Source organism: Oncorhynchus masou, chromosome 28 (assembly GCF_036934945.1).
Source record: "Oncorhynchus masou masou isolate Uvic2021 chromosome 28, UVic_Omas_1.1, whole genome shotgun sequence".
Classification (NCBI taxonomy): domain Eukaryota; kingdom Metazoa; phylum Chordata; class Actinopteri; order Salmoniformes; family Salmonidae; genus Oncorhynchus; species Oncorhynchus masou.
In genome coordinates, this window is record NC_088239.1 from 42,586,676 (window position 1) to 42,601,142 (window position 14,467).

Here is a 14,467-nt window from a genome sequence, read left to right on the forward strand (position 1 = left end):
TCCATTTAATGTTGACCTCGGACGCTCTGCAAAAGTCTAAGTACCTAATATGTCTGGTCGGCCTAAAGTATGAAAAGCATTTCCCCCTGAACACAGTTGTTTTAAAACTGTTCTATTTCAAACAGAGCATCGAAGCAGAACCTAACACAGGATGTTAATCACGCAACGTCAGCCAGAAAGTTACCATTTCTTTCTATTCCACAATCAAGTCTGTGAGCAGGTTTAGCAGCCAAACACATATGTTTGACAAGCTTATTCTTCTGTGATGGACATAGACAGACGGACACATTTTTTTGGAGGGTTGGTTGATGTGGAGTGACGAGCAGTAACAAAAACAAGAATTCGGCACAGCAGTCAACTGATCACTTTGCATCGTTATGTCACCATAGCTACACCGTGGTAGTATCAATGTTTGGCCTAATGATGACAAACTGGACACACGGGAGTTTCAAGGAAAGTTTCTAGAAGAGTTTGGACCACATACGCTAGGTGTCATAGCATGTCGGAGACGTCCACTGCAGAACCACGAGTCCAGGAACAGGCCTTTTCCCCTCCATTTTGTAATATTTCTATTGAGTGTCATGAACTGATGGGGAAATGATGGGGAGGTGGAGGGCGCTTGCGCCACATTCGTTATGTCTCCATCATGCGCAGATCGTCTGTTTCTAAAGTAGCGTCCTCCTTGGACCATCTCCCTTCTCGGTTGGTCCACAAGCCAGCCTCCAGACAGCGCTTCACATGGTACTCTGCCACCTGGAGGTACAAACAGAGACCGAACGTAAAGGGCAACTTCCAACTCCCGAGAGAATTCAAAAACAAATCATGCAAATTATTGCAGTACAGGTAGGCATAACTCGTCTAAAGAAGAAAGCAGACACACTTATATAATATGACGAGTTCATTTCTATGGGTTGGTGCTAAAAGTTGACTGTTCCAAAAGCGTTGCTCCCTGGGAAGTGTAGTTTGCGACCCTAACCCACCTGCTCTGTGGGGCATCTGATAGCGAACACTGATAACTCCCTATCGCCAAGTTCCCTGTAGTAACACCTTTCAGCACCACTCAATCTAAAAAAGGAGTCTGCCATGTCCAACTCCAGTGAACAACTCTCCAGGGCCCGTATTTAACAAGCATCTCAGAATAGAAGTGCTGCTCTAGTACCAGGTCCAACCCTCTGCCCATATAATCTCATGCATTATGATCTAAGAGGCTAAACTGATCCTATATCAGCAGCACTCCTACTCTGAGACTCTGAATACAGGCCCAGTGTTTAGTGAGCATGTGTGTGTGGGGGAGGGGGGGGTTTGGAGAGTAGACCCGTCTGCTCTGAGTGAATGTACAAATAACACCCTATTCCCCTATAGTGCACTACATAGGGAAAAGGGTGCCATTTAGGATGCATCCAGGGGTTAACACACTGATGCTCAAGCAGATTATAATGCTTATGTAACAGGAGTGAAATTGGCCCACATCTAGACTTCCAACTAAGCCCTTGCTGCTAACCAAGTATAATTTGTGGAGGAGAGGACATTTGTTGATTTCCCCTCCGTCTGTTAGGATTTGGCAGGAAGTCAGACTTTAGGTGGCCAGTTGCGGGTGATCTCATTCTTTAACTTGCACTCCCTCCCCCGCGCTCTCTCACTCTCCAGAAGGTAATTATGTTCTAGAGCAACACACTGGCTGTTAATTTACCTTTGGTTTCACACAGCTTGAACTTGAGCATGAATTTGAGTTACGGTATCTTGGGATATTTCCATTGGTTATCTCAATGTTTACATAGGATATTTTTTGTTGTTGTAAATCAACAAATAGTGTGGCTTAATAAACAGATCTGAAACTGTAGTGAGAAGTGTAGCCAATACCTGTGGATTCATGGAGCTGAGAACATTCTGGAGAATCTGCATGTCTTGCAGTTGGAACCCTGACTTCAGTTCCTGTTACAGAATGATAGGAATAGAATCATTCATATAGTACCATACATATATCAGAATGTATAGCTTCAAAAAAACATTTGAATTAAGGTCTACTAAAAAAAATCTCAAACTTTCCACACATGTAAATGATGTCATTTGGAATACTTACAGGGGGTAAGGATTCTAGAACTTCTCCGGGGTCCGGGCGACAGCGTGCTGTGCTGCTCTGGTGCTCTGTAAAGTTAGGGAGTGTCTCTCCTTTGCACTTGACAGTGTGCTCTTTTACTCTCTGCTTAAAGGCCTCTAGCTCAGTATGGAATACATCCAAGTACCCCTCTTGTCCTGCCTTACGTAGAAAGAAATGGCAACAGCATTAAAGTATATTCACTTGATCATCCTCTGTTGACAAGATGAACTTGGAATCATAACGGATGCAACAAATGTCTTCTAAAATGGCATATATTAAAAGTGTCAGTTATAGATAAATGTTTACAGATGAGAAATGCGACATATTTTGGCATGAAACCACTGTTTACAGAAGGAACTACAATCACATCAACATGTTATACTGGAAATCATACAGAAATGCTTACAATGTTTTCCTATGAATGCAATAGTGTGTTGGCATGAAATCATGTAGCTGTATATCATTGCCTTGTTGTGTTGTAGGAATCTTTGTCTTGACTCCTGTCACTCTAGTGGTCATCTGACCACATTACATCACTGTCCGTACACCTTCCTTCCTCCAGCATTTTTTTTTTTTATACATGTTAGTTACATAAATAACAAAAAACAATGAAAAACAAGTTTGGTCATTAAATTACAATACAAAAAGTTTAATAATTCCTTAACCTAGCTTATCAATGACAACTGGTTACACGGTGGGTTAACCATTTTTCTTAAAATTACTTTGTGGTATAATGACTCGACAGTGACTCAGCAGACAGACCAAGGCTGATTTACAAGCCGTTTCCCCAAAACCATCTCCTCCTCTTCATCTACACTGATTTTCAGTCGATTTAACAGGTGACATCAATAAGGAATCATAGCTGTCACCTGGTCGGTCTGTCATGGAAAGAGCAGGTGTTCCTAAGCTAAATATTTTAGCTGGGTTGTGACAGCGAAGAGAACAGTCTTGTGCTTTAAAAGTTAATTTCCTGCAATTCTACACATTTTGCCATAGGGTGGAGGCAAATTACACACCTCCAGGCTGTGTAAGGGCTACTTGACCAAGGAGAGTGATGGAGCGCTGCATCAGATGACCTGGCCTCCACAATCACCTGACCTCAACCCAATTGAGATGGTTTTGGATGAGTTGAACTGCAGAATGAAAGAAACGCAGCCAACACGTGCTCCGCATATGTGGCAACTCCTTCAAGACTGTTGGAAAAGCATTCCAGGTGAAGCTGGTTGAGAGAATGCCAAGCGTGTGCAAAGCTGTCATTAATGCAAATGCTGGCTACTTTGAAGAATCTAAAATATATTCTGAATTGTTCAACAATTTTTTGGGTTACTATATGATTCCATGTGTTATTTAATAGTTTGGATGTCTTCACTTTTATTTTACAATGTAAATTATAGTAATAAAGTAAAACCCTTGAATGAGTAGTTGTCCACACTTATGACTGGTACTGTATGCGCAATCGATATACCTACCTAGTATTAAGCCATTAGGCTACATCAATATTCGTATCTATTATGCCTATAGGCTACTATTATCTAAAAGCTCACGCATTTGACAAAGCTTAACTTGCTCACAATTCACACAAACTGAAGAAATGCTGAATTTACATAAACATTGCATACAAAATAGCACAAGAAAACAAAAAAAGTACATAAACACAAGGCAAACATATAATACAAACAAATACATAATAAGCTACAGAACATTTCTTCTCTTGTTTTGGAAAACTAGTGTAATTATTATTATTTTTACATTTAAAGATTACTTTGAATAGCCATTTAATAGCTACAGCAAACTCTTACGCCGATATTCTATAATAATTTTCAGCACAGAAAAGCTCCTGTAACGACACAGTTCGGTTTCACGTCGTAACGAGTGTACTGCGTGGTCTTTTGGGAAAACGCTGCGACTTCTTTGGCCGTTATTTTTTTACGGCACATTGTTAAAAAACACCCGTGTGCCCACGTTCCAATCACTATCAAAAAACAGTGCCCGGGATAGATAGAGGCTTACTTTGGCTTTGTGGAAGAAGTGACGGAAGCAGCCTCTGGGGTCCTGCTGGGAGGTGCTGGCCATCTCCAGGATAAACTGCATAACAACAGCCTGGTGAGCTACCTGCTCCATCAACGCCTCTTTCTGTGGTTGAATAAAAACAAGAAGGAAAAAAAGCGAATTCATCTGTATAACATAAATACAGTGTGTGTAGGATATGCTATAAAGTAAATGTTTGTAAACCTGAACTGTAAAAATATTTTTTAAAGGCCTCTTTCTGGCAGGGGAAAGTGGACAGGATGGAACCTTTCACTGTTACAACGACCTCTAACATTGGGCGGCAGGGTAGTCTAGCTTGTTAACAGTGTTAGGCCAGAAACCGAAAGGTTGCGGGTTCAAATCCACGAGTTGACTCGGTGAAAAATCTGTTGATATGCCCTTGAGCACAAGGGATGGGGGTAGGGGGAGATGAGGACTTTCGCCAGACTCTTGACACCCTATTCCCTTAAACAGTGCACTACTTTTGACCGAGGCCCATAGCACTATGGGGAGTGGAGTGAAAGGCACATGCCCCAGTGACCAACTGAAACACTGTGGTTGATATTAAAATATGGAGTTCTTATCCAGATACTCTGCGTGTGAGCTTGAGGACAAAAGAAGGGAATGGTTATTAGACATTAGGAACAACTGACCGTATGCAGACAGTGAGTTCAACCAAGTTTCCTGACATTATTACAGTGAGTAGCTGTCGAGGTGGGGTGAAAACACCTCGATAATGGCGCTAGACATTCCTACTTAGACAGCAGAAATTAAGATGGCAGAACAAATAGAGGGCAGCCGGAACTCCGGGCCTGATCCACTCCACTAATGGGGGCGTTTGAGGCAGGACTTCCTGCTTAACTCACTGCGAATACATACGGAATAGCGCCCTCTGGTGGGCCTTATTGATAAACCCTCATACAATTTCAAGGCATTTATACAAATCTTACGCTGAAAATAAATGCTAATTGTAAAAAAAACAAAAAAACGTTTATGCATCAACTCTGAACAGGAAACACAAGGGTGATATTGGCTGTTAGATAACATATATTGTATCAACTATTGTACACAGAACTGGACAGTGTGCGTGTGTGATTGTTCTGACCTCTTCAGCCTGTAGTCTGAAGCACCAGAGGATCAGGTAGTTGGCAGTCTCCCCACAGACGAGGTGAGGCAGGTCAGACAGGAACCGCTGGCTGTCATCCCACCTCCGCAACATGCCTGACCAATCACAATAGACCATTGGACCAATACCACTTCCTCCCCCAGCCCCACTAGAGGGACAACACCAGCAATGCATGGGATCTGCATAACTCAATTCTGAACTATGACAAGCTGTAGATTAAACATTTCACTCACCGAAATATCTAAATTCCTGTTCATACTTCTGAACAAAGGTTTTGCTCTGGTCATGATCCTCCAATTCAACGTTTTTACTTCTTGAATTAATAATACTCTATAGGGGGGAATTTAAAAAAAGAGAAACACTTGAGTCCGTAACACTCTATTCCTCACATCCTATTCAGAACCTACGGTGTCAAGAAGAGAGCACACAAGAAATCAAGGAGATACAATTGAGATTCCCCTCGCAGTACGTGGAGAAAGATTACATGTGTACTAATCAGGTAGGTCGCTTTATCATGGATGCAAACCTGCGAGGGTCCAAAAGAACCAAAGAAAATAATTGTTGCATATTTTCAGAGAATAACAAGTACATAAATACATATTTGGACAAACTCGATAGTCTGGAAATGTGTTTGGTGTAGGCTGGCATTGGTTAGTTGATTAAGTCGGTCGAATTTGATCCACAGAAGTGTAGTGGGCCATATCACAACGTGTTGCTGTACTCATGAGCGGCATGGTTCTCCTTGTTTGAAGCGAGCCTATAGGCCTATTTGTTTGGCGAGACAGCATCTCACTGTAGTAGGCTGGGTTTGTTATTTGGATCTCCATTTGCCTGTTTGTTTACTGTTAATGTAACCATCTTATATATAGATTGCGTCATGCCTTCATCAATCTGATATTTTGTTTACTAGGCCTACTTTCTACCACTGTTCTGTTTTGTTTGCATTCGCAGTTGTGTCAGTATTCTAAGCCAAACGGCTATTTAGTATTTTTGGGCTTAAGGGTAGGCCTTGTCAAAGGCTTAAGGGTAGGCCTTGACAAAGAGGTGAGGCTTTAGGAGGGACTGAAAGATAGTGATGGACTCAATCACAGATGGCTGGAGGGAGGGAGTTCCAGAGCAACCCTGGAGAAGGCCCTGTCGCCTAAGCTCTAAATTCGACTGGGGATGACAAGGTGGCCTGCTGTGGTGGAACAGAGTGCACGTGTGGGTTGGTAGGGGAGAAGGTCTGAGGTAAGGGTGGGGTGGTGAAGGGCTTTGTAGGTCAGAAAGAGGATCTTGTAATCAATGCACTGGGAGACAGGGAGCCAGTGGAGTTAACAGAGGACAGGGGTGATGTGCTGCCAGAACTTAATGTGGGTGAGGAGAGGCTTCAGAGTTTTGAACCATTTGGAGCTTATGGAGGGAGCTTGAGTTGATGCCGAAGAGGAGCGTGATGCAGTAGTCAAGATGGGAGGAGATTAATTCATGTATGAGGGTTTCCGCGGCCGGACGGGATAGGGAAGACCTGACTTTGTCAATATTGCGGCGGTGGAAGAATGAGGATTTGACAGTGTCTTATGTGGTGGTCAAAGGACAGGGAGGAGTCCAGGATGACGCCAAGGTTGCGTGCATGGAGGGGGGACATACAGTGGTGTTGTCAATGGTGAGGTTGCCAGCTTTGGTGAGGGTGGATTTGGTGCCTATGAGGAGGAGTTACGTTTTATCACTGTTTTGTTTTGTAGCATCCATGTTTGTATTGCAGGGAGGCAGGATTCAATGTGGGTCAGAGGTGGTTTGACATAGCAGTGGAAGTCAAGGTTGAAGTTGATATGATTAAGGAGGAGGATGTAGATGATGAAGAGTAAGGGACCCAGCACAGGGCCCTGGGGGACACCATGTATAATTGCAGCTGAGTCTGAGTTGTGGCCATTGAGGAAAATGTTTGTGAGATACACTATATACACAAAAGTTTGTGGACACCCATTCAAATGAGTGGATTCTGCTATTTCAGCCACACCCGTTTCTGACAGGTGTATAAATCAAGCACACCCCCATGCAATCTCCATAGACAAACATTGGCAGTAGAATGACCTTACTGAAGACCTCTGTGACTTTCAACGTGGCACCATCATAGGATGCCACCTGGACAAAAAAAATCAGTTTGTCAAATTTCTGCCCTGCAAAATCTTCCCCGGTCAACTGTAAGTGCTGTTATTGTGAAGTGGAAACGTCTAGGAGCGACAACGGCTCAGCCGCCTAGTGGTAGGCCACACAAGCTCACAGAACGGGACTGCAGAATGCTGAAGCACATAGCGCATAAACATCATCTGTCCTCGGTTGCAACAGTTCCAAACTGCCTCTGGAAGCAACGTCAGCACATTAACTTTTTCTCTGGAGCTTCATGAAATGGGTTTCCATGGCCGAGCAGCTGTACACATGCCTAAGATCACCATGTGCAATGCCAAGCATCGTCTGGAGAGGTGGAAACACGTTCTTTGGAGTGATGAATCACATTTCACCATCTGGCAGTCCGACGGACGAATGTAGCTTTGGCGGATGCCAGGAGAACACTACCTGCCCGAATGCATAGTAAACATAGTTTACTATGTGGAGGAGAAATAATGGTCTGGGGCTGTTTTTCATGGTTAAGGCTAGTCCCCTTAGTTCCAGTGAAGGGAAATCTTAATGCTACAGCATACAATAATATTCCAGATGATTCTGTGCTTCCAACTTTGTGACAATAGTTTGGAGAAGGCCCTTTCCTGTTTCAGCATGACTATGCCCCCATGCACAAAGCAAGGTCCATACAAAAATGATTTGTCGAGATTGGTGTGGAAGAACTTGACTGGTCTGCACAGAGCCCTGACCTCAATCCCATCGAACATCTTTGGGATGTATTGGAACGCCGATTGCGAGCCAGGCCGAATCGCTCAACATCCGTGCCTGACCTCACTAATGCTCATGGCTGAATGGAAGCAAGTCCCCACATCAATGTTCCAACATCTAGTAGAAAGCCTTCCCAGAAGAGTGGAGACTGTTATAGCAGCAAAGAGGGAACCAACTCTATATTAATGCCCATGATTTTGGAATGAGATGGTCAACAAACATATTTCCACATGCTTTTGGTCATGTAGTGTATGATTGTAGCCAGAAAAGTGTGGTGCCCTCAACACTCAGACCTTCAAGCCGGATCTACACGATTCACACGGATGACCTATTTTGAGATCAAAACAGAGAATGTCGCCGAGAAGTAGCAAGTTCGCATCCCTTTTATTATTGTCAGGGACATCTAACTTGGTATTTTTATCTTGTGAAAGCGCGAACCACCGCTTTTAATCAGGGCAAGGTGACCGGAAACATGACCGAATACAAACAGTGTAACTATTCCCTCCACAAGGCAATCAAACAAGCTAAGTGTCAGTATAGAGACAAAGTAGTCGCAATTCAACGGCTCAGACACAAGAGGTATGTGGCAGGGTCTACAGTCAATCACGGACTACAAAAAGAAAACCAGCCCCGTCGCGGACCAGGATGTCTTGCTCCCAGACAGACTAAACAATTTCTTTGCTCGCTTTGAGGACAATACTGTGCCACTGACACGGCCCGCTACCAAAACTTGCGGACTCTCCTTCGCTGCAGCCGACGTGAGTAAAACATTTAAACGTGTTAACCCTTGCAAGGCTGTAGGCCCAGACGGCATCCCCAGCCACGTAATCAGAGCATGCGCAGACCAGCTGGCTAGTGTGTTTACGGACATATTCAATCAATCCTTATCCCAGTCTGCTGTTCCCACATGCTTCAAGAGGGCCACCAATGTTCCTGTTCCCAAGAAAGCTAAGTTAACTGAGCTAAATGACTCACTTCCGTCATCATGAAGTGCTTTGAGAGACTAGTCAAGGACCATATCACCTCCACCCTACCGGACATCCTAGACCCACTCCAATTTGCTTTTACCGCCCCAATAGGTCCACAGACAACGCAATCGCAACCACACTGCCCAAACCCATCTGGACAAGAGGAATACCTATGTGAGAATGCTGTTCATTGACTACAGCTCAGCATTTAACACCATAGTACCCTCCAAACTCGTCATCAAGCTTGAGACCTGGGTCTCAACCCCGCCCTGTGCAACTAGGTACTGGACTTCCTGACGGGCCGCCCCCAGGTGGTGAGGGTAGGTAACAACATCTCCACCCCGCTGATCCTCAACAATGGGGCCCCACAAGGGTGCGTTCTGAGCCCTCTCCTCTACTCCCTGTTCACCTACGACTGCGTGGTCATGCACGCCTCCAACTCAATCATCAAGTTTGCAGACGACACTACAGTGGTAGGCTTGATTACCAACAACGACGAGACGGCCTACAGGGAGGTGGTGAGGGCCCTCGGAGTGTGGTGTCAGGAAAATAACCTCACACTCAATGTCAACAAAACAAAGGAGATGATCGTGGACTTCAGGAAACAGCAGAGGGAGAAGCCACCTATCCACATCAACGGGACAGTAGTGGAGAGGGTGGAAAGTTAAGTTCCTCGGAATACACATTACCTACAAACTAAAATGGTCCAACCACACAGACAGCGTGGTGAAGAAGGCGCAGCAGCTCCTCTTCAACCTCAGGAGGCTGAAGAAATTCAGCTGGTCACCAAAAACACTCAAACTTTTATAGATGCACAATCGAGAGCATCCTGTCGGGCTGTATAACCTCCTGGTACAGCAACTGCTCCACCCATAACCATAAGGCTCTCCAGAGGGTAGTGAGGTCTGCACAACGCATCACCGGGGGCAAACTACCTGCCCTCCAGGACACCTATACCACCCGATGTCACAGGAAGGCCAAAAAGATTATCAAGGACAACAACCACCCGAGCCACTGCCTGTTCAACATGCTATCATCCAGAAGGCGAGGTCAGTACTGGTGCATCAAAGCGGGGACCGAGAGACTGAAAAACAGCTTCTATCTCAAGGCCATCAGACTGTTAAACAGCCATCACTAACATTGAGTGGCTGCTGCCAACATACTGACTCAACTCCAGCCATTTTAATAATGGAGAAATTGATGTCAAAAATGTATCACTAGCCACTTTAAACAATGCCAATTAATATAATGTTTACATACCCTACATTACTCATCTCATATGTATATACTGTACTCGATACCATCTACTGCATCTTGCCTATGCCGTCCTGTACCATCACTTATTCATATATTTGTATGTACATATTCTTATTCATTCCTTCACACTTGTGTGTATAAGGTAGTTGTTGTGAAATTGTTAGGTTAGATTACTCGTTGGTTATTACTGCATTGTCGGAACTAGAAGCACAAGCATTTCGCTACGCTCGCATTAACATCTGCTAACCATGTGTATGTGACAAATAAAATTGGATTTGATTTGTGTTTCAATGAGTGTGTGTAGGTTTCCATAGTTACCTTGTCAAACACATCCTGGCTGCTGTCAGCACTGAGCACAGGGCTCCTGCTGCCTCCCAGCATGTTCTCCTTCCGGCGCCACTCTTGTTCCGTCTGGGACAGCTCTGATTGGCTGGCAATGGCGCGGGCATGCTCCTGCTCAACACTCTCAGAGCCGTGCAGCTCCAGCCCACACAGCTGGTCCTGAGCCTCCACCAGCTGCCAGCTGGACACGATGGAGGCCTTCACACACTGCTGCTGACTCTGGCACAGGGACGCCATACGGTCTTCTGATGCAGAGGCCATGCACTCTTTAACGAAAACACCCTGGTCACAGAGAGGAAAAAGAGTTTGTTTGTTATGAACAACTGATGGAGGCCTTAACCCACTGATGCTGGCAGAGATGCCATGGACATGCAGCTGCACCCTGGGGTCACAGAGGGGAGAAGAGTTCATTAACAACTGATATCTTGATTAGAACCCAAAAAATATGATCATATTACTCTGGTGCTAGCCTCTCTACACTGGCTTCCTGTTAAGGCTAGGGCTGATTTCAGGGTTTTACTGCTAATCTACAAAGCATTACATGGGCTTGCTCCTACCCATCTCTCCGATTTGTTCCTGTCATATATACGTACGCTACGGTCACAAGACGCAGGCCTCCTTATTGTCTCTAGAATTTCTAAGCAAACAGCTGGAGGGAGAGCTTTCTCCTCTTGAGCTCCATTTTCATGGAATGGTCTGCCTATCCATTTGAGAGACGCAGACTCTGTCTCGACCTTTAAGTCTTTACTGAAGACTCATCTCTTCAGTAGGTCACATGATTGATTGTAGTCTGGCCCAGGGGTGTGAAGGTGAACGGAAAGGCACTGGAACGGCAAACCACCACCCTTGCTGTCTCTGCCTGGCCAGTTCCCCTCTCTCCACTGGGATTCTCTGCCTCTGACCCTATTACGGGGGCTGAGTCACTGGCGTACGTACTGGTGCTCTTCCATGCCGTCCCTAGGAGGGTTGAGTCACTGATGTGATCGTCCTGTCCGGGTTGGCACCCCCCTTGGATTCATACAGTGGAAGAAATCTTCATGGGCTATACTCAACCTTGGCTCAGGGTAGTAATTTGGTGGTCAGATGATATTCCTCTAGTGGTGTGGGGGCTGTGCCTTGGCAAAGTGGGTGGGGTTATATCCTGCCTGGTTGGCCGTGTTTGGGGGTATCGTCGGACGGGGCCACAGTGTCTCCCGACACTTCCTGTCTCAGCCTCCAGTATTTATGCTGCGATAGTTTGTGTCGGGGGGCTAGGATCAGTCTGTTATATCTGGAGTATTTCTCCTGTCTTATCCGGTGTCCTGTGTGAATTTAAGTATGCTCCCTCTAATTCTCTCTCTCCCTCTCCCCTACTGGAGGACCTGAGCCCTGGGACCATGTCTTAGGACTACGTGGCCTGATGACTCCTTGCGGTCCCCAGTCCAAGTGGTAGTTCTGCTGCTCCAGTTTCAACTGTTCTGCCTGCGGCTATGGAACCTTGACCTGTTCACAGGACGTGCTACCTTGTCCCGGACCTGCTGTTTTCGACTCTCTCTCTCTACCTCACCCGCTGTCTAACTCTGAATGCTCGGCTATGAAAAGCAAACTGACATTTACTCCCGAGGTGCTGATCTGTTGCACCCTCTACAACCACTGTGATTATTATTATTTGACCCTGCAGGTAATTTATGAACGTTTGAACATCTTGGCCATGTACTGTTATAATCTCCACCCGGGACAGCCAGAAGAGGACTGGCTACCCCTCAGAGCCTGGTTCCTCTCTACGTTTCTTCCTAGGTTCCTGCCTTTCTATGGAGTTTTTCCTAGCCACCGTGCTTCTACATCTACACTGTTTGGGGGTTTTGGCTAGGTTTCTGCATAGCACTTTGTGACATCAGCTGATGTAAGAAGGGATTTATAACTAAATTTGATATCAATCAATTATCTTTATATTATATTCTGCTGCTGGCTCTGGGACAGAGATGGCATGAACTCTACACCACCATGGTCACAGAGGAGAAAAACAAAATAGCTTATTATGACTGATATCAGAAAATATGTTACATTACATTCTGCAGCGAATATTAAAGCTACAATCATCAGGGCCTGTATTCAAAAAGTGTCTCAGAGTAAGAGTGCGTATATGAGATATGGCCCCCCCTGTAATCTTATTCGTTGTGATTTTAAAGGCAAAACTGAACCTTGAGCAGCAGTCCTAGTCAGAGATGCTTTATGTAAACGGGCTCTGGTCGGAATGAAAAGTGGGTCCGGGCTCCCAATACTGCCTGTCCTCCATTGCAGCTGAAATCTCATCCTCCTTGATGATGCAATGCAGTAACTCAGTTAGGGTAATGTGTGTACAATGGATGTGCAAACGGACATGTAAAAACACAGGTTGTGTAGCTTTGCATAACACGCTATAACAATAACAACAACATGTACCACCCCACTAGCTACAGCTGTCAAGACAATACTGTATGGATACTTCCGGCAAGAGGTGACACACATACTAGTTACATATCATTCATGGTACCTGAGATAGCTAAGTAGCTAGTTACTGCTTGACTGGCTAAAGCAACAATACAGCAAGTACTACTACCATCTGCTAAACATGTGTATGTGACCAATAAAATTAGATTTGAGAAGTATATGGTGTAACGTTAACTAGTGTTCTATGCACCAATTCGCTGTGCAATATTGGTAAGCATCTACATTACAGTGGCGAAAACTGGCTGTGTCGTTTTGCTGAGCTAGCAGACTCAGCTAGAGCTAGCTAGTGGCCTCTTTCAAATCCCAGAATGGAAATCTACAGAGATAACGTTAGCTATCACACACGGTCTGATTTACTAGGCAAGCTAGGCAGCTAACGTTAGTTGCACTGGTCCAAAACGACAGAGCTAGCTAACCCAACACAGTACTGTAAGATCAGTCATTACAGGTGGACTCAATACCAACTCACACTCGTTTCCATTTTTGACTTTATGTAATGAAATGGAATTGTTAACTAGCCAACAGCATACTGCAGCTAGTATTATCAGAGATCATTCGGCAAGGGTGTCGAATAGCTAGCAGCTATTGAGAAGTGGGGTGCCTAAACTAGCGTGCTGAGGCTTTTTTTCCTGGATGACTGACGTAACGTTAGCTCCGATGCTACCCGTCTAGTACGAATCAATTGGTAAAGTGTATTGGCCTGTAGCCCCACAATACCTGCAGTGGAGTGCTGTAAAAGCTACCGTTACTTGGTACAGCAGAGGCACTGCAGCTCTCTTCTTCGTCTGCTAACATGGGGAAGGTTATAGTCCCGAACCCCTCCATCGCTGCTGCTGCTGCTGCTGCTCCAAAACACCGCCACTGAGTTCTAGAACCTGTCACACTAGAGAAAATATACTGCCTAAATTCTTCCCAAGACAGGCAATGATCTAGCCAAACTAACAGCTGTGATATTTGGGTAAATCAGAACACAAAAATACAGCAGCCTCTTCAATCAACTTCATCCTCCATGTTTTTTTATTCAAGTACCACGTGTTGTGGAACTTTGATCACGTGGTAAATCTGTTTTTGGTGTTGTTAAAATGTGTAGTTGATGACCACGATTACTATACATTGTGTAAGGGATAATCAACGAGGGGGCTATGCGTTCCATGGGAAACAATGAACAGCGTGGGAGATTTGTTCCATGATGTGCTACTGGAGTGGAACTGACCTTCCACGGAATTGCATTATTTTTCAGTGAATGCATAGAGCGCCGAGTTGATTATCCATTTTATACCATGGCTATACATTAACACATTTGCTGCTATAAAA

At 44.8% G+C, this 14,467-nt stretch overlaps 1 protein-coding gene across 1 annotated transcript; it reads right to left on the reverse strand.

Moving 5' to 3' along the window:
• Positions 1–20: 20 nt before the first annotated feature.
• On the reverse strand, positions 21–14,173 carry cdc37l1 (cell division cycle 37-like 1). The gene is made up of 8 exons (XM_064942073.1): positions 13,871–14,173; positions 10,661–10,966; positions 5,486–5,582; positions 5,232–5,347; positions 4,109–4,231; positions 2,081–2,257; positions 1,861–1,932; positions 21–753 (listed from the first exon to the last, which is right to left on the reverse strand). The coding sequence occupies exons 1-8, from the start codon at positions 13,976–13,978 to the stop codon at positions 634–636; spliced, it is 1,119 nt and encodes a 372-aa protein (XP_064798145.1). The 5' UTR covers positions 13,979–14,173; the 3' UTR covers positions 21–633.
• Positions 14,174–14,467: the final 294 nt, after the last annotated feature.